At 40.6% G+C, this 20,571-nt stretch overlaps 1 protein-coding gene across 1 annotated transcript in view; it reads right to left on the bottom strand.

Moving 5' to 3' along the window:
- Positions 1–20,571, bottom strand: part of LOC124551108 (WD repeat-containing protein 36) — a 99,877-nt gene that overhangs the window by 47,190 nt on the left and 32,116 nt on the right. The window contains exons 3-7 of the mRNA XM_047126046.1: positions 19,224–19,451; positions 16,555–16,758; positions 7,041–7,265; positions 5,054–5,266; positions 980–1,170 (exon numbers count right to left, since the gene is read on the bottom strand). Of these exons, the coding sequence (XP_046982002.1) occupies positions 980–1,170; positions 5,054–5,266; positions 7,041–7,265; positions 16,555–16,758; positions 19,224–19,451 (1,061 nt within the window). The remainder of the gene's footprint in view (positions 1–979; positions 1,171–5,053; positions 5,267–7,040; positions 7,266–16,554; positions 16,759–19,223; positions 19,452–20,571) is intronic.

Below are 20,571 nucleotides of genomic sequence, written 5' to 3' on the forward strand. Positions count from 1 at the left end.
CAGGATTTAAATGAGATAGCAGCACACACGTAAGAATACATGGCAAAATGTTTATATTCGTATTATTCTTATGGCGAAGAGAATACTGCATGTGATTCACATTTCATCAGGTTCCTATTAGCAACGATCTCTTCTCACAGGTAGGAAAAAATTCAGAACGTAGAGTTGGCCATATTGACAAACATCCCAAACAGTCTTGCCAGTCGGATTTTCGTAGTACATTGAAATTCTGCTACATTCGAAGATGAACAATATGGAATTTGTATTTACTTCATTGGATAATGTATGAAAATGCAGTGGTCGAAACTCGGGGTGGAGAAAAAAAAGCTCTTCTTCCACCTTTTTTTAAAAATTTATTTACTGACGCAGAGGTATTTGCGCCAGTATTTATCTTTGTGCCTACAAAGCATGCCTGTGTAGCGCTACATATATTCGATGGCAGAAGTTAGTTGTGGCGGCACCTACCAACATTTTTCAGAACTTCTGCTTGCTTTGCACTAGATTCTAAGCCGCAGGCGGTTTTTTGGATTACAAAAACCAGAAAAAAAAGTGCGGCTTAGATTCGAATAAATACGGTATGTGAAACAATAGTTGTGGTACCAACACTGAGAGATCCATTAAGTGGTACATTGATGTTTACTGGCAGCTGGAATGGATGTCTACCACAAGGGATTTTACAGATTTAAAGACCTGCGAGGAAAATGTGTGCAAAAAAAGAGACTATATTGAAAAGTAACAGGAAAGTCTTTAGACTAAGATATGCGCTAGGGATGTCTAAATAATAAAAATTAATATTTATAACAATGGGTTGCTCACAACTAGTACTGACATTACAACCCAGCACATTGTCATAAAAATATTTATGGTTGCTTCATTGCTGCTCCTCACAGGTTTCAGTAGACTTAAAAACAGCCACTTCATTTATACATATTTATGGTGGGAATAGTATCTATTGAAGACAAGAAGCATTCTGACAAACCTTTCATGCATTAGCCTGTGGTCTCCCATTCTCAGTTTGTCATACGACCAGGTAGTGACAAAGGGCACTCCGAGGTGCACAGCTGCAATTCCGTCCCACTCCTTTTCACGCGTGGTTTCAGACGCAAAACTAGTGATAGGGGGCATAATCAGTGGATCTTCAGCAATGCCCCCTTTCCGTTTTTTAGATGCCTGCAATATTAATCAGTATTCTGATACATATGAATAATATAAAACTACTTTATGTTTCTAAGAAATAATTAAAATACTAGCCAGTTTTTAATTTCACTGCATATTCATATAGTTAGACTGTAATATTCACATTTCTTTTTAAAACAATATGTGTAAACATTAAATTTAATTAATGTTTATTGTTTAATTTAAGAAGGCACTTGTTTAATCTGCAATGTGCCTTTGCTTCTACTTTCACACAATTTAACTAACTAAAAATGGTGTTTACATCATTCTTTTTGAAAGTTCAAACCAGTTTGAAGCTTTAGCCACTTAAAATTTTTAAAACGAATTTCCTTTATGTTTGTGAAACTATAAGGAGACAAAATGGCTGGTCAGTAATTAAATTCAGTGGGTGAAGTTCCAGTAGCATGTGGTGGTACACCACATAACGTGAAAAAATAATATTGAAGAATTTCACAAATTTAACAAAACTGACGTCTTAACAAAATAAATATTATCGCAGAAAATTCACAAAGGCTATGTAATCAACTAATATGATCTACAATTGTTATTGTTGTCTCTGTTCCTTAGAAAAAGGATCGCACACTTCCCTTTCGTTTCTTGGTAATGTAAGAAGCCATTTTGTGACGAGGCATGAAAACCTGTAAGTTTCACGTAACATTTAGACTAAATATAATCAAATATTACTTAAAATTGTCACTAATATTTTACCGCAACAGATCCTATATTCATGAAGTGAATGACTTTAATGATTTATGCAAATTTTATAGGGGAAAATTGGTGCGTAGGTCAATGCCATTGTTCTAAATGATAACGGCCCGAAGTTGTAATAAATATTTTAAAATTTGCTAATTTTGACAAATAACAAAAATAATTGTGAATGTAGGAGATTTCTCTTGATTAGTGGTTCTTCCTTCGAAGTAATAAAAGTAATCAGTTTTCCAATATTGAATCATGTTTAAGTAAAGTGACTTCAGTAAATTTTTTTGATCTCCACTTAACGGAAATTGCGAGAATCTCCTCAGCATTACAATTTCACAAAAGTAAAACAAATAATTAATTAAGCAAAGGTATATCTGCTATATTGTGTGTTGGTGGTGTCTTTTAATATAAAAACAGTGTGTCGGGCAAACTAACTGAGAGAAGTACCACAACTGAGCCACTGACGTAAATAATTTTCCAGTTGTGAAGTAGGCAGAATAATACTAACTCTAACTTCACGTAACAAATAAAAGCCAAAATACATAATGTAAAAAGAATCACTACAAACACTGGTAAGACAAACTTAACAGCAATTAAAAAAACTATTCCTCACTTTTGGTACTGTTAGAGTCTTCCTCAGTGAGAGGAGAGGGGAAGGTTAGGGAGGAAGGGCAGGGGACTTGATCCCCAGGATGTAAGGATATAGTGGGGATGAGGGGAGACAAATATGAAGGGGGGTGAAAGGGGGGAGAGAGAAGGGGGGATGGAGGGGGTAGAGAGAGAGAGAGAGAGAGAGAGAGAGAGAGAGAGAGAGAGAGAGTACATTCATAACCACTGCACCAGCTTCAGTATAAGAGACTGTACGACAGAGTGATAAGGCAAAATGTTGTTGTTGTTGTGGTCTTCAGTCCTGAGACTGGTTTGATGCAGCTCTCCATGCTACTCTATCCTGTGCAAGTTTCTTCATCTCCCAGTACCTACTGCAACCTACATCCTTCTGAATCTGTTTAGTGCATTCATCTCTTGGTCTCCCTCTACGATTTTTACCCTCCACGCTGCCCTCCAGTACTAAATTGGTGATCCCTTGATGCCTCAGAACATGTCCTACCAACTGATCCCTTCTTCTAGTCAAGTTGCGCCACAAGCTTCTCTTCTCCCCAATCCTATTCAATACCTGCTCATTAGTTATATGATCTGAGAACTTGACATTGTAAGAAGTGGTCATCTCTCTCCGATGTTTCTCTTCTCAGGCCTGTTCCTGGTCTCCTTGCAAAGCTTCCAATTTCCCTCTACCTTTGTATGGTTCTAGAAATCGTGAAGGTGTAGTCCTTAACACTTCTGCAGTGCAATGCATGGTGCGGCCATTTTCCACCAAAACAACAGCTTTTGTAACTTGTTCACAGCTATACAGCATATTTATTTCAGAAAGCTGATTACAACAATCACAGGAAGAGCCTACAAACACAGGTGACTGAAAGGTGAACAATTCAGGGTACAACAATAAGCACTACAAGAGCGGGAAAATATTATTCGCTCACATTCAGTGATGAGGAAACAACAACTCAGGCTAGTGTAATAAACAATCAACACTTAATTATTGGCTTGCAAAGCAATACCAAAAACATACCCCATCTCAGAAAAATGGTTGAAGTGCTTCACTTTGATTAAATAGATAATTACAGAATGATTACACATAATTTATTGAGTGTTGCGTTTTTTTGTGCCAGTCAGTGTACACACAATTTTTCATCGTTGTGAATCTCTCATTTTATAAAATATTAATGTACAGATTCAAGGCATTCCTTAAAGCGAAACAAGGCACATGAAGTAGATGACAGCACCTCAGAATTATCTTAGGAAGGCTCAGCCGTCACAAAACTATTGCACCTAGCATGCAAGATATAAGAGACGATAAACAGCCTCAGCAAAATCCCAGCAGTAATTTGTACCCATTCAGAAGCTTAATCATGGGACTTGTCAGAGTTATCTTTATGAGGCAGCCAAATGAAAACTGAACACATCCGACAGTGGCATCAGGGAATGGTACCATCCAAAAGTAATCACCACATGCATTAAGATATTTATCCCACTAGGAGATGAGTTTTGTAGAACACAGCTCGCCATTGATAGATCCACAACTGTACCCTCTCTTACACTTCCTTATCCGACTCAAACCAACATCCACGCACGTCTTTCCTTCGGTCACCAAAAGGGTGAAAACCACATGGTGAAGGATCTAGGCTGCAGTGTTTCCCAACAAAATTGTTGGAGTGCAGCCTTTATCTGATTCGCAGTATGGTGGCAGGCATTATTGTGCAACAAGTGAATTCTGTCTGACAGCATTTCAACAGCCCAAGGGCTGACGGAAAAGCCAACAGTGGAAACTTCCCACATCTCTCCCACCAAAGAAATCCAAAGTTCACACAAGTTCTGGTAAGGTCATGATGTCATCCTCCTTTGACTGCATCGTCCCTCTGCTAATGAGTTCCTTAAGAGTGGGAACACAATCAATGCTCAGCGCTACGAAGACACTTTGCAGAAACTGTGCTGCACCATAAAGTCAGAATGCCCAGGAATCCAATTTGATAGTGATACACTGCAACATCCTCCATACAGCCCGACTCTTTCGCCATCTGATTTTCACATCTTTGGTGACCTGAAGGAAGACACCTGTGGACATCAGTTTCAGTCGGACAAGGGATTGCAAGAGTGGATGAGGTTGTGAACCTGTCAGCAGCCGACCACGTTCTACAAAACAGGACCTGATTGTTGTCTCCTAGAAGGACAAACGTCTTAATGCATCTGGTGATTACTTTTGAATGGAACCATTCCATCACCCCATTGTGGCGGGTATTTGGTTTTCTTTTGACTGCTGCTCTTAGTATGACCCATTCCTTCACATCAGTGAACCACTTACTTATTACATCTTGAAAGTCATTGAGCGTCTTCAAAACTAAGATAGATTTCCAAAGTCAAATGTTTTGTTGCACAAGAATACTGAAGATTAGATGGGTACATCACATTACTAATGAGCAGTTACCAAACTGAATCAGGGAGAGAGGGAATTTATGGCTTAATTTGACTAAACAAGGGATTGGTGACACATCCTAAGACATAAAGGAGTTCAGTCTTCAGACTGATGACCAAGAGCAAACCTCAAATATAAGTGAACATTCACCTTACGATTATACGATGCTCGGCCGAGACTCTTGTTAAATGTCTCATTGATTGTAGAAAAGATTCGTAACGTCGAATCGCTTCCTGCTGTGACCAAGTTACGTGAGTCAACAGTTCCATGGAAACGAACACAGTTTGGAGTCCCCGAATGACCCTCACGCATGCGCAACAATCTCGGAGGCTCTCCAGAATCACCATCAGACATCAGCCACACCTGTGAAATGAAAAAATGGAAAATTTGCAGGTGAAATTACTGTGTTGGACAAATATGTACATTCCTGCAATGGCTCTCAATTAAAGTTACTTGAATGGAAGTAGAGGAAAGCAAAAATGACAAAGTCATTATACTTTTTGGGCACTCAAAATGATTAAATATCATATGAGCTTACAAATTAACAATGTTGTGTATCAACTGTGTGAAGTGAATGCCCTCTGATGAGTTCACAGCACAATCAGCTGTATGTACCATTACTTGAGGAAGGGGAAGTACCCAAAAAGCAAAAGGAATTTTGTGTGTTGTATTACAAGGTGCACCCAGAAAGTAAGTTCGAATGACTGATAAAGAGAACGAAAACATCACTAAGAAATATTTATTGGAATATTTACATAGATTCACTGGCTACTTCTCTACATAGTCACCACCATTGCTGCAGCATTTATTGTAATGATGCATCATCAAATGTATACTCATGTCACAGGAACCCGTCACCAATGTCTGGAGCCACAAAGTCACTTCAGTCTGCTTCTTAGCATCATTGAGGAAACATTTTCCTACCAGAAAGAGATGAAAATCACTTGGGGGCGAGGAGCAACGTACTCATAGAAATACGGACGGAGTGCCTGACGCATAGCAATGGCTACCTGGTAAAGCTTAACTGCTAAGCTTATGACTCGAACCAAACTACTGTAGCTGTATCTTCATCCATTCGACCTAAATTGTGTCTCGTGTTACAATGGACCAACTTTGTTTCGATATGGAGGTGCGATCTAAAACCTTTCTTTCCCTTGAATTACGAGTCTCAAATTTCAGGTGCGGCTTAGATTCTAGAAATATTTTTTCTTTGATTTCGAGTCTCATTTATCATGTGCAGCTTAGATTTCAGTGCGGCTCGGATTCAAGTAAATACGGTTGTTACAAAAGAGTAGTAGCACAGCACAGTCATCAGATTTGCAATTACACAACATTATCAACAGATAAAGTAGGTGTGTGTGTGTGTGTGTGTGTGTGTGTGTGTGTGTGTGTGTGTGAGAGAGAGAGAGAGAGAGAGAGAGAGAGAGAGAGAGAGTGTGTGTGTGTGTGTGTGTGTGTGTGTGTGTGTGTGTGTGTGTGTGTGTGTGTATGCATGTGCTTGTAGTTGGGATTGGGCACGCACACGCGTGCATGCATGTGCGTTGGTGTCAGCAAATACAGTGGTGTGCACTTACGGCAGTGACCCCTTGGGGTGATGAGAAATACCAAGGTGCAGTTAAGTAACAGTGTACCACATGATGTTTCGACAACTCTGCTGCTACTGTTTGTATTGTGTGCTTTGGTGCGGGCGCAGAGCATTTGGTGTTGATTTTCATATCATATTATATATGCTGAAGGTAGGCCAGTCTAGTATTGACTATGGGTGGCATAAAGCAAATGCAATAAGTATTACATTAAGAAGTGTCAGCGATAATTTTTCGAGGCTATAAATTTTTCCAGGGAGTTTCAGAAGCAGAAACATTGACACAATGTGTCACTCACTGTGCACTGATAGTTACCACTGCAGGTGATGCCTGGAGCATTTGGCTCGAAATAGAACCAGAGGATACACTGGCAATGTTGCGAAATGTCTCCACCTCTCTCTGTACAGAACACGTCACACAGCCACCTTCTTACTAACATCACATCATAGTCAACTGATCAGCCACCCATTACAGACTCTTTCCATTTTACAGGCACCCGCAGTGAGTTCTCACACACCCGTGAACTCGCGGGCTATGGTCGGCCGCAGCCTCACCTTGAGCGAGTTGTCCACAGAGTTGGTGACGAGCACGGGTTCCCCCGGCAGGCAGCTCATGCCGACCACCGCGCCCGCGTGCCCGCTCGTCAGCTGACTGCAGGCACGTCGCTTGTCCAGGTCCCACAGCACCACGTGGCCCGAGGGTGCCGCACTCAGCATCAGTGGACGCGCCGCCGGGCTCGAGTCGGTGCGGAAGGCCACTGCCGTGACGGGCCCCCAGTCCTTTGTGCAGAGGAAAAAAAATAGTCACTGTAGCGAGACAAATCTCTCTGGGCACTTTTCTCAAAATTTAATACAATAAATTAATTTCCATGCTTGTTTACGTATTTCTGTGTTAAATTTGTGAAATCTGTATTACTCAAGAAAGGAAAACTTAGACTAAACATTTGTAGGAACTACCTTGACCATGTGACTAGGTACAGCCATGTTCCAGGTGAAAGTAATGTATGGTTTCCCCCCACCCCCCACCCCCCTCAGAGATGAGTTCTGGAGAGTGTCACACTTTCTAGCTTTCTTTCTGTTCCCCTCCCCCCTCCCCCTCGCTCCAAGTATAACTTTCTGGCACTCAAAGTTTAAACATTCAACAAATGCTTAGGATTTTAATAATAATAACAGTAAAATATACACTCTCCACTCACATTAATGTGACCACCCGTCAAAAGCATCTACAATGACCTTTTGCAGTGTGAAAGTCATGAGACGTGCAGGAAGAGATTCAGTGACATTCTGGAGGCTATTAACAGGGCCATAGAGCCATGTCAAGTCCAGTGCCGTGGCCAACTGCACTAGGTTTCTCAGTTGAGGATCCTCGGCACCAACAGCCCGATCGAGGTGGTCCCACAGATTCTTTCTTTCTTTTTTCTTTTTTTCCCCTAACGGTCCAAACTGCTTAGGTAATCGGTCCCTTGACTTACACACTACTTAAACTAACTTATGCTGAGAACACACACACACACACACACACACACACACACACACACACACACACACACACACACACCCATGCCCGTGGGAGGACTCAAATCTCCAGCGGGAGGGGCCACGCAGTTCATGACACGACGCCTCAAACCGCGCGGCCCCACAGATTCTTGACTGGGTTTACATCCAGGTAGTTTGGTGGCCAGGGGAGTAGGATTAACTCATCGGAGTGCTCTTCAAACCACGCATGTGCAATGTGAGCTGTGTGATGTGTTGCATTGTCCATCCGGTAGGTGCCATTGTGCCGAGGAAAATCAAACTGCATGTAGCAGTGGACGTGGTCTCGAGGACAGATGCATACTTGCGTTGATCCACTGTACCTTCCACAATGACAATATTACGCAGGGAATGCCATGGACACATTCCCCAGAACATTACACTCCCCACTCTGGTTTGGACTCTTCTAATGATTGTTGCACGATGTTTGCTTTCAGGCATTTCACACCATACATACCTGTCCAATGGGTGACACTGTTGATCTGCAAGATACAACAGATCAACACATGTATGCACCTGTCCTGGGGACCACGTCCACCCCTAAGCGCAGTTTGTTTCTGCACAGTACCATTGCATCTATCACCAGGCTAACGCGGTGTCACACAGCTCACAATGTACGTGTGTAGTTTGAAGAGCATCAGGATGAGTTTACCATACTCCCTTGGCCACCAAACTCATTGGATTTAAATCCAATCAATTGGGGTGTTAGCAGCATGGATGCTCAACCTGGCCACCAAACTCCCTGATTTCAAACCCAACTGATCGGGCTCTTCGCAGCATGTATCCTAAACTGAAAAACCTAGTGCCACCGACCATGGCATCGGATTCAGTATGACTCCACATCACTGTTGGTGCCTTCCAGAACCTCACTGACACTCTTCCTGCATGCCTCACAATGGTTCGCACTGCTTAAGGTGGTTATTCAGGCTTTTGACAGGTGGTCACATTAATGTGACTGGACAGACAGTATAAAATGTCGCAATTTATGTAATAGGAAATGAAACTGTGGACTCATAATTAACAGCATTAGATTAGCTCTACAACTGCAACCAAATGTCTCCAGTCTATGGCTACCTGACTGTGTAAATAAGAACGCTGTTGCTCCTATTTGGTTCCACAACCATTTGGGGAACTAAGTATTTTTCCCTTTCTGTCTTGCTTCAAACAACTTTTCGTGGTCTGCTGGTTCTATCCGTAGACTTACTGTGTCAGATCAGTTGTTGGCAGGAGATATGGTCACCTGACTGAATGTTTTCTGTTACCGGTTGAGCTGCAAGCACACCCATGTAGTCTAGATCATTGTCAAGTCACTGAAAAGTATCCAGTATTAAATATAGCTTCTAAATTTCTAGAATTCCCAACCATTTTTAGTGTAAACATCCACACTACTTTGTTTTACAAAAATTAGCTGAGAAACTCTGAAATTGTTCTATGTAAAAATATAAACACGTATAGTAAAAGTAAAATGTTCCTTGGAGGAGGAGAGAGGGGGGTGGTTCATATCCCCTCCCCTTCCTCCTTTCTTGGATCCACACCTACCTCACAGCCCAACCATTACTACTTCTCTTTACAGCAGGTTTGGCCAAGGCATGCAGAACTCCACCATGTGCACAATGTGCTGCACTCATGTGGTCTTTGCTTTGCTCAGTCCTTACCAGAAGTATTCGGTAGCAGTGCAGTGCAACACTTTTCAGTTGTCATGACTTTCTTCAGTTCGACAAAACTGTGGTGTCAATGATGTTTATCCCTCGCTATTTTTTGTGGTATACAGGAAGTTCACAGGTCCAGCAGCTGTTTGCACAAAAACATGGATTCTAGCCATCAAACCTTTATAAACGAGTAGGAATGACAGAAGAGAAGGATGAGAATTCGCAATATCTATCTTGCAGTTGAATAATCAACGATTACTGCAGATTTACCATGGAACAACATTACAACACCATGCAGAAAGAATATAAAGATTTAGCTGACGATGAAAGAACCAAAAATTACAATGATCGACAGACAATTTGTATGAGATTCATTGTTCTATGCATCTTGATGCACTTTGTGCTAAATCTGCAGCACGGACAATGGTATGGTGCATGTGATGAAACTGACAGTACAAATAGTGCATTTTCTGAAGTCACACGCATAATTATACTGTCAGCTGCAACAGGTTTCAATGCATTGACTGGAGCATGTGGAGACTTAACATATTTCTGCAAAATACAGTGCATCCGCAAAGTTACGGTGCATTTACGAATGCTCATTGTGGCTAACAGAAACAAAATAGAAGGTTGAATCTTGCTTTACACAGGGCACTATCACAAAGAATTTCTGTAGTATGACGTTCACTGGTGTGCACACATAGATGATGACACAACACAATGAACCATATGGCAATAGCAGATCAGGGCATCTCAGAAAAGATGTGGATGGTACAAAGGTAAGTTCAGTGTGTTCTATGGCTTGCTAAATTCTAATCGTCACGTGTACAATGAACAACCACCACATAGGAATAACATCAACTGGTGGGATAAGCAGTTAAAGGATGCTGGTAGTTTGTTGGACAAAACCCTATCTCATAGGTCTTCGATAAGAGGGGGGCTGTAGAAGCTATACAGGATAGCTAATTGAGGAGTCCTCAACAATTGGCGTGCAATTGAGAATTAGGCCTGAAACAGACTACAGTTCATAACGTTTTAAGGGAACACCTCCAATTTTTGAGTTACAAATTGCAGTTATTGAACACTATCAAACTGATTGATAGACCCAAACAATCCGAGTTTGTTACAGATACGCTCATCGAGATCGACTGTGATAGACGATTTATGAAGGAGGTCGTGTTTAGTGACGAGGCAAAATTCCATGTCTGTGGCCACGTCAATTGTTATAATGTCAGAATAAGGGCTCCTGAAAATCCTCGTGCCTACATAGCGTACAAACGCAGCATCCCTAAGGTGAACGTGTGACGTGCCCTGATGCACAATTTAGTTATAGCCTCATTTTTCTTTGTAGAATAGACTGAGACATCAAACAACTACCTCAATATGTTGCAACTGTATGTGGTATGCAGAGCCACAATTTCCAGAAGGTGTCCTCTTCAACACAACTGCACTCCTCAACACTACACTGCAGTATCATGTACTGATAGCACCGCACAGCATTTCAGGGTCAATAATGGAATGGCAAGTTTCCATTCGATGCCAATAGCGGTCGCGCAGGATATGGCGGACCCACTGAGCCACACCTACAGTGGCTCTGGACTATGAGCACCTTCTGGCCCAGCAATACAGAATGGCTGGCAGCAGCTGCTCAGCCAACTTGCACTCGGGGCCCCATCGGTACAATACCGTCGTCTGTGCTCGGTAAAGCGATCCTCATCCTAGTTGCTATTGTACAAGCTGGATTCTAAGTCTTGCTGCACTATCTGTAACGAGTCTCCATACACTTGGAAAAATATAAGTTATACAAACCTTCTGTTCATTGTATTAACTTGTTCACTAATCGTCTCTGATTGCAGACAGCTTTCCTACGATGACAGTTGTCAAACCACTCTGTAGTCCACGAAGTCGTACATAACACGTATCAATGATATTCTCAAGTTTTTGAATAAAACTTTCCCCAGTGGTGGATAGGATTGGGAGGTCTTAGGTCATGACCACCAGAATTCCCAGACCTTACACCATTAGACATTTCCTTTTGGGGTTACATGAAGCAGCGTGTGTACAGTGAACATATCAACCGCATTAATCATCATTTAAAAGAGAATGAGAGACACATTCACACTGTTACAACAGGTGTGTGTGTGGGGGGGGGGGGGAGGGGGGGGGGACTAGACTACCATTTAGATGTGTGCAGCACAACAAATGGAAGCCACATCAAACTGCACTGAACTGACATGCATGCTTGGAGAGTTTCTCTTTCATTTTCATCATGTTTCACACTTCTATCTTGTTTCATCGGTTTTCTGTGCCCAATTAAAACTGCACCATGACATTACAGATGCAGTGTATGTAACGTAAGTCAAGGTGGATCAGTGAACATTTTTTTCATTTAAAACCCACTACTGCTGAATTTATGAAGGAAAAAGGAAAGCAGGAACGAAAATCAGAACATACAGAACAGACTGCAAACCAGGCATTCTAAGCAGACTTGAATGCACACTGCCCACAGTACAACACTGCAAGGAGAAACAAATTATTTCTGATTTGATGGGGATCTATTTAAAGAGAAAATTGTGTTGCGGAAAAGACAAATTCACTATCTATTTTCCAAAGGTCACTGACACTAAAGAAAATGAGTAATTCGAAGAATTTATTCTGGCGTTGAAAGAATTACAAGGATAGTTTTCTAAACATTCTGAGGACACTGCCAATAACACATCTGTTTCGAGCTGTTTCCAAGACAATTTGCCATTTCAATTGAAAGCGTCCCTGTGCATGTGGAGAACGAACTCATTGGTATGTAATGTAATTCCCATTTAAAAGTTTTTTTTTAATAATAAAACTGACCATGTCCTCGGGAATAGTTTCCACATCTCCATAATGAGGCTGAAAAACATTTTTAGATCAACACATACTTGTGAAAGGCTTTTTTCAATTATGAAACTAAATACAGAATGACTACGTGGCAACCTGAGTGTGAAAATTGTTTTAACTCCTAAGCCACTGGAAGATTCTTACTAATGCCACCTCCAATTGATGTTTATGGGAGAGATTTCAGATGCTTTTGAAATCACATCAACAGCCAGGGAAGGATACGGACTTCCTCCTCTACTTATCAATTGTGTACTTGAGAAAGTGATTCGCAACTGGCCAAAAGGAATGGGTGACAAAGGTTTTGAAAACGGACTCAGGCTTGAATGTAGAAACACTAACTGGACAAGAAAAAAGAAAATTCCCGAATTTTTCTTGGTTAAAAATATGCTTTTTCCTGGGTGAAAATGCTGTTTTCCCCGTTAAGTGACAATATACTTTTGTGGAGCTGTAAAACTTATCAATCCTTTGAATGGTAAAGGTTTCATACACCAACATAGAACTTTGCCACACTGCAGGAGACGAATTCCACGAAATACAGCATGGTAGATTCTGAAGCAGAAAAATCAAAACTGTAATGCACTTTTGTCAGCCAATCACAGATCATGTCAAGCGATTTTGCCAGTCAATGACAGCAAACATTCAGAGCATAGGACACGTGATGTAGTCAGCCAATAGCAACATCACTGTTGAGTAGGGCAACCCCACAAATTGGAAAAATTAACGGTTTAAAATAGAGTACATGCAGTGTAGCTACAAGAAAAGCTAAGCTTCCACATATAATATTTCTTTTTTCTTAGTGTGTGTTACCCTTTAAGATATATCAGACACAAATTTTAATTAATAGTATAAACGGCTGGTGTTCTGAGCCTGAATTTTTTTAAAGAGGCTGGTCCTCAAAGCCCGAAGTTTTGAACAAGAGTCAAACGCTCCACGACTGAAAAAGTTCATCACACATTCTCAAACGTAACAAATTCACAGGGCATAAAACAAAGTTTGCTTTGAAAGTAATATTTCTCAAACCACCATTCACAATATTTTCCAACAACTTGTTAGAAATGTAAACAGTTGTTACGTCAAGCTTGTCGAAATTAGTTTGCTGTTACAAAGTATTGCAGTATCCATCCTAGAGCCTTTGACACATTTTGCTGTCGGCAGACACTCGTGTGTGTATTGTGTTTTCTTTTTGTAAACAGCTTATTTCCTTTGCAACTAAAGCTTTCTTTTGGTGTTATTATCTTGTTTATGTTTTGTTGCTCCAGTATTATTCTGCAGTAGTGGGCCACAGTAAAATTCTTTGTTAAAGTTTCAGTTCTGATCAGTCAAAATTACAAAAATTTAGCTGAAAACTAAAACAATGACAAATTTCTGGCATTCTAAAAAATTCTCAGGTTTTTCCTGGCTGAAAAAATTCCTGCATTTTCCCAGATTTCTCGGGGCTGTAAATCCTGAAGTTGACTATCTAGCCCATGCTGTTTTAACTCATGAGCTCTGTGTTGCGCTCCCTGCTCTACAGATCATTGTTGCTCATGAAGAATCACACTGGACAGCAGGTGATACAGCGAGTCTTTTAATCTGCCTCCCTAGTCTTTCACGACTGCGAACCTCACATTCTTAGCTGCTACGATGTAGCAACGTGCTACCTAGGGCAAATATGAAGTTATGGAAATAGAAACAACTATTTTAAAAGAAAGTGAATATGTTTACAGGGCTTCCGAAATTTAACATTTTCTTTTCAGAGCAATGGCGGATATATCAGGCATCAAAGTGTTTGCGGCATTAATGTCGAGTAGCATTCTGAAAAAAAGATTGTTACTTTGTCTTTATTTTTTCATTGTTGAGAAAAGCTGCTCACAAGAGTATGTAGATCCAAACATGCAAATGATCTGTGTGGCAGTTTTGTACAGCTTTCGAAATATTTTTTGCTGTATTAAATGATATCACCATGACAAATTGAGTGTGTTGTAGAATCAGTCATTCAGCAAGTTGAATTTTGCCAGTCAATAACTTCTAACTGGAGTGACAATGGCAAATCAACATGTGAAACCAAGAAAGGAGTGCCGAACAATTTCACTTCCATTGCCAAAATGGTAAGCACTGAGAACCTTGTTTGAAAAATACTCGATGAGCTGCTTTATCTCGGCCTGGTAATCACTGAAATCAGTACTTTCGTGTAGTTTTAAACAAGCCAGGTGAATGTGGGAGACAATACAACCACAAACTCTATCCACATCTACGTAAGATCACAGACACCATTCATCCAGTCATAGGAGGAGAATTGTTTTCTTTGGCTACATTACCCATATGAGTTCTAAAAGGCTGAGCATCTGGATTTTCTGCTTTGTGAATAAGGAAATGAAGGAGGTGTAGTTCAGTAAGGCAGAAAAAGACCTGCAAGAAGTGAGGATAACACTGAAGGATACCCATAAATGGATTTTGCTCAAGAATAAGCTCCAGCAGCACCTCAGCTTTCTAAAAAAGCAATACTGAAGGATACCCATAAATGGATTTTGCTCAAGAATAAGCTCCAGCAGCACCTCAGCTTTCTAGAAAAGCAAACACTAAAAACTGGCAAAACATTGGCCGAAGTGTTGAATGAATTGTAGTAGTAGTAGTAGTAGTAGTAGTAGTTGTTGTTGTTGTTGTTGTTGTTGTTGGGTGGTGGAGGTGGCGGTGGTGGTCTTCAGTCTGAAGACTCGTTTGATGCAGCTCTCCATGCTACTCTACCTTCATCTCGTATAACTAATGCAATCTGCTTACTGTATTCATCTCTTGCTCTCTCTCTTTGATTTTTACCCCACCCCATCACTTCCCTCCAATACTAAATTGATGATCCCTTGATGTCTCAGAATGCATCCTATCAACCAACACCTTCGTTTGTCAAGTTGTGCCACAAATTTCTTGTTTCCCCAGTGCTATTCAGTACCTCCTCACTAGTTAACAATCTATGCATCTAATCTTTAGCCTTATTCTGCAGTATCAGATTTCAAAAGCTTCTACTCTCTTCTTGTTTGAACCGTTTACCGAGCGAGGTGGCGCAGTGGTTAGCACACTGGACTCGCATTCGGGAGGACGACGGTTCAATCCCGTCTCCGGCCATCCTGATTTAGGTTTTCCGTGATTTCCCTAAATCCTTTCAGGCAAATGCCGGAATGGTTCCTTTGAAAGGGCACGGCCGATTTCCTTCCCCGTCCTTCCCTAACCCGAGCTTGTGCTCCGTCTCTAATGACCTCGTTGTCGACGGGACGTTAAACACTAATCTCCTCCTCTTCCTGAACTGTTTACTGTCCATGTTTCACTTCCATATATGGGTACACTCCAGACAAATACCTTCAGAAAAGAATTCCTTACAAATTTCTATTCAATGTTAACAGATTTCTTTTCTTCAGAAATGCTTTTCTTGCCATTGACTGTCTACATTTTATATTCCCTCACCTTCAGCCACCATCAGTCATTTCGCCGCCCAAATAGCAAAAATCTACTACTTTAAGTGTCTCATTTCCTGGTCTAATTTCCTCAGCATCACTTGATTTAATTCATCTACACTCCATTATACTTGTTTTATTTTACTTGATGTTCATCTTATATCCTCTCAAGATACAGCCCATTCCATTCAACTGCTCTTCTAGGTCCTTTGCTGTCTGTGACAGAATTACAACGTCATCATCAGATCTCAAAGTTATTTCTTCTCCCTCAACTTAAATTCCTCTGCCACATTTTTCTATGTACTGAGGATATGCTACAATCCTGTCTCACTTCCTTCTCAAGCACTGCTTTCCTTTCATGCAGCATAGGAAATGAATGTGGAAATACTGGGCTAATGTTAAAACTCAGGCACAAGGAAAAGAAAAAGTAGGACTGAAATAGGATGGTCTGGAGAAAGCCATTATGAAAAGAGGAGAACTGTGGAATAAATAATTTAAAAAACTGATATCCCGAATAATATTTTTCCTTCATCAATGCAAGAACTTTGTGAATATCCCTTCCACATATATGCCCATGCGAGAGCAAATTACCTGCACAAGTGTGGCAATGCTTTCATCAAAGCGCAGATTGTGCAGGACGATTCGGCCGTCTTCCAAGCCGACAGCCACCACGTCGACAGCTGGAGATTGGGCGAGTACAGTCACTGGGGACCTCCAGCCTTTGAATGTGTGTATCAGTGCACCTTTGTGAATGTTCCACAGCTGCATCTGTCCCTGTCTGCTCCCCAGAAGTATCTGCAAAACAAACAGAAATAAAATTATAACAAATAACGTGTAAAAGGAGGTAAAAGGAGCAGACTACGTCTTCCATAATCATTAAAATATGGGGAGTGAAAACAGAAGAAACAAATTTCAGAATGCCTAAATCACTTTAGCAGAGCATTTCTTCAACTACGTTGCCATCTTCAGATCTTATGCACTACTTTTCCAGATTCAAAGATGGCAACACAGTTACTCGAAACCAGTAATTTGAATAAATGACCTACTAGAGCAAATTGTCATACAAATCTAGATGAGAGAGAGAGAGAGAGAGAGAGAGAGAGAGAGAGAGAGAGAGAGAGATACTACTTGGGATTTAGATGTAACGTAAACATCTACTGTACAATCAGCTTGTCAGCTCACGCAGCCAATAGGCTGAATAACATACAGATGATGTCAGCTGACAGACAGTTTGGCTTTAGGAAGGACAAAGGCAACAGAGAAGCAGTTCTGAATTTACACTTAATAATTAAGACAAGACTTGGGTCATTCTAGTTTCTGTACACTTTCTAGTAGAGTTATTACATTATGTAATAAACATCTGTACAAGACTGACTTCTCATGTAATTTTCTAACAGTGTGTTTTTTGCTATTAGGATTTTAAAAATGCTGCATTTTGTTATTCGAATTTTTCTGTATATTTTAAATGGAAGACTTGCTGTACTTAACTTCTACTGCACTTATATTGTAACTGTGTGTCTCCACTTTGTTGAGTAGGGGAACTATTCAAAATGATACAAGGCTCTAGCTTATCCTTGATGTTATCCTACCTGTATATTGGCCTAGTAGTAAATGAAACTAAGGAGAAATTAGTAAATGGAATTACAGCTGAGAGAGACGAAATAAAGACCTTGGATGTTTTCTGATGACATTGTAATTCTGTCAGACACACAAAACGACTTCAAAGAGCAGAAGAATGGAATGGATAATCCCTTGAAAAGAGGTTATAAGACAAACATCAACAAAAGTAAAACAAGGGTAATGGAGAGAACTCGAAATAAACCATGTGATGCTGAGGAAATTAGGCTATGTAATGTGGCACTAAACACAGTAGATGAGTTTTACTATCTGCACAGAAGGGAAAGAAGGGAGGAATACAAAATGCAAACTGGTAAAACGAGAAAAACATTCCTGAAAAAGAGAAATCTGTAAATATCAAATATAGGCTTAAATGTTAGGATGTCTTTTCTGAAGGTATCTGTCTGTAGTATAGTCTTGTATGGAAGTGAAATGTGGACAATAAGCAGTCAGAAAAGAAGAGATTACAAGCTTTCGACATGTGGTGCTACGAAACAATGCTGAGGGTTAGACAGGTAGATCATGTAACCAATGAGAAGCACTGAATAGAACTGGTAACAAAAGACTTTTGTGTCTCGACTTAACTAAAAGAAGGAACTTCTTGATGTGACACACAAAATGGTTCAAATGGCTCTGAACACTATGGGACTTAACTACTGAGGTTATCAGTCCCCTAGAACTTAGAACTACTTAAACCTAACTAACCTACGGACATCACACAAATCCATGCCCGAGGCAGGATTCAAACCTGCGACCGTAGCGGTCGCGCGGTTCCAGACTGTAGCGCCTAGAACCACTCGGCCACCCTGGCCGGCCTGTGACACACACTGAGACATCAAGGAATCATCAATTCAGTACCTGAGGGAAGTGTGGGGGTCAAAACTGTAGAGGGAGACAAAGGCTTGAACACAGTAAGCAGGTTCAGAGGTATGTAAGCTGTGGTAGTTCTGCAGAGATCAAGATCTCACACATCATAACTAGCACGGACAGCATCAAAGTCGTCGTCCCTCTGGAGACCAGAAAAATAAAAACCAATCTAAAGATAGTTGTTCCACAACTGAAACCAGTTATCCAACTGTGACCAAGACAAACACTTTACTGGAAGCTATTACAGATGTATGTGCCACAAACTATGTCAGATCTCACAAAGAAATGAAATCTCTTGAAACATTTGAGGTGCTGTAGATGCCAGTTCGGTATAAAGGGGACTGATACAACAACTAACCAGGAAGGCTCTTGAAGACCTGATAACGAAAGAATAGTAAGGAATACAACAAGGATGAGACAAGTGGATAGGTCACATAAAAAGACACAACCGGTTCCTTGTAAACATTCTAGAAAGAGCAATACCGGGAAAGAAAGCTAAAGGAAGACCTCGTTAGCATTTTCAAAACGTGTCATAAAATGTAGGACTCGATAAAAATACCAAAATGAATGAGCAAGCAACCAATTGTAAAACAGATGAAGCTGAAGTAGATTGATAATGTAGTGAGTGAAATGCACAGATAGCTTAGCTGTCCCCTCACACAGCTATTCACAAGAACACACAACATCACATCAAAGACATGATAACATGTCAAAATAGCATTTTATACTAATAGTAACATTATCGACATGCAATAAGAAGGAAACACCCATCAAACCTTGTTGAGGTACGTGCTCGGGTGCACCAGTGCAGAGGGCTCGAACAAACTGCATTCGAAGCTGAGCTCCGTGTAGACATCCTCGGCCTTAATGTCCCACACACGCAACACTCCTCTGCTGTCCACCGCGACCAGGTGCGGACCGAATGGCAGCAAAAGCTTCACATCTGGGCCACCGGGCTGCCCGTAGGTATGTTGGAGTTCCGCACCACGCCGCCATGCAAATATCTGCAACACAAATAATTATGTCTGAAGTGATGACATAAAAACAAACAAAAATAAAATAATGAAAATTTTCACCAGTGGTGTCCTCCAACACTTACCAATGCTCTAGGCATTGTCTCTTTCACCATCTGATGGGACGTGGTCTGAAAATGATTTCTGATAAAATCAAAACCGGTTACCATTTGGATGCTCCATTATTAATTTTTAATGAATCCTTGTGATCAAAACTTATCTGTATTTGAATCAGTTGGTCGAGAAAGGAACTAAGTCACTTTTTTACATAAATGTATTAAACAGACCAAGACGCACGTTATGCCGACACAGATACAGAAAGCATAACAGAACACTAACTTGGTGCCAACTTCGTGATGTGTCATGGTTATTGTTGACTGTTGTTGTAGGTTATTGAATGGCATCTTTCAAAATGTCTCCCAAATGAAAGTGAAATGAAAGTGAGCATAAGAGGAAAAGAATCAAGTACTGACATTTATCCATTCAACAAGTTTATTGTAATATAAATTCCATAGTATGCACTACAGGCTTTGCAATTGTTTGATAAATTCTGGATGCCGAATGGAATGTTTCTAATGTATCAGTGAGAATGATCACATTAAGATACTTTCAAACTTTTTAAACATGGGAAAAAATAGTCAGGATATTTATCTACAAGGGTTAATTGTGGCAGGTGAAATTTCGATAAGAAGGCCAAGAAAAGTTGTCAGTGACATTGACAGCATCAAGAAACAACATTCCTTTGTTTACCATGCCACTGTCTATGGTAGAAGAATTCATGTCTGCAAATGTGCTTTTCTCAGTCTTCATGGTATATCACAGAAATGTGCTTATTTGCCATTTACTAATTCAAGGTCAAATTCCAAAGGACACGCATAGGCCAAATCCATGCATGGCCAAATCCAAGCACAACAAAAATTTTGGAAAATGTAATAAATTTGATAGATACCCACATCACATCTTTCCCACTCAAAGAAACTCACTATGCTGGGAAGGAAATGAATTACCTAGATGCACCCTTGGATCCAAAAACTATGCATGATATGTTCCTTACGAATTATCCAGAAGTAAATATGGAACACGACTTCTATAGGAAACATTTTCGAGAAAA

Source organism: Schistocerca americana, chromosome 9, assembly GCF_021461395.2.
Source record: "Schistocerca americana isolate TAMUIC-IGC-003095 chromosome 9, iqSchAmer2.1, whole genome shotgun sequence".
Classification (NCBI taxonomy): domain Eukaryota; kingdom Metazoa; phylum Arthropoda; class Insecta; order Orthoptera; family Acrididae; genus Schistocerca; species Schistocerca americana.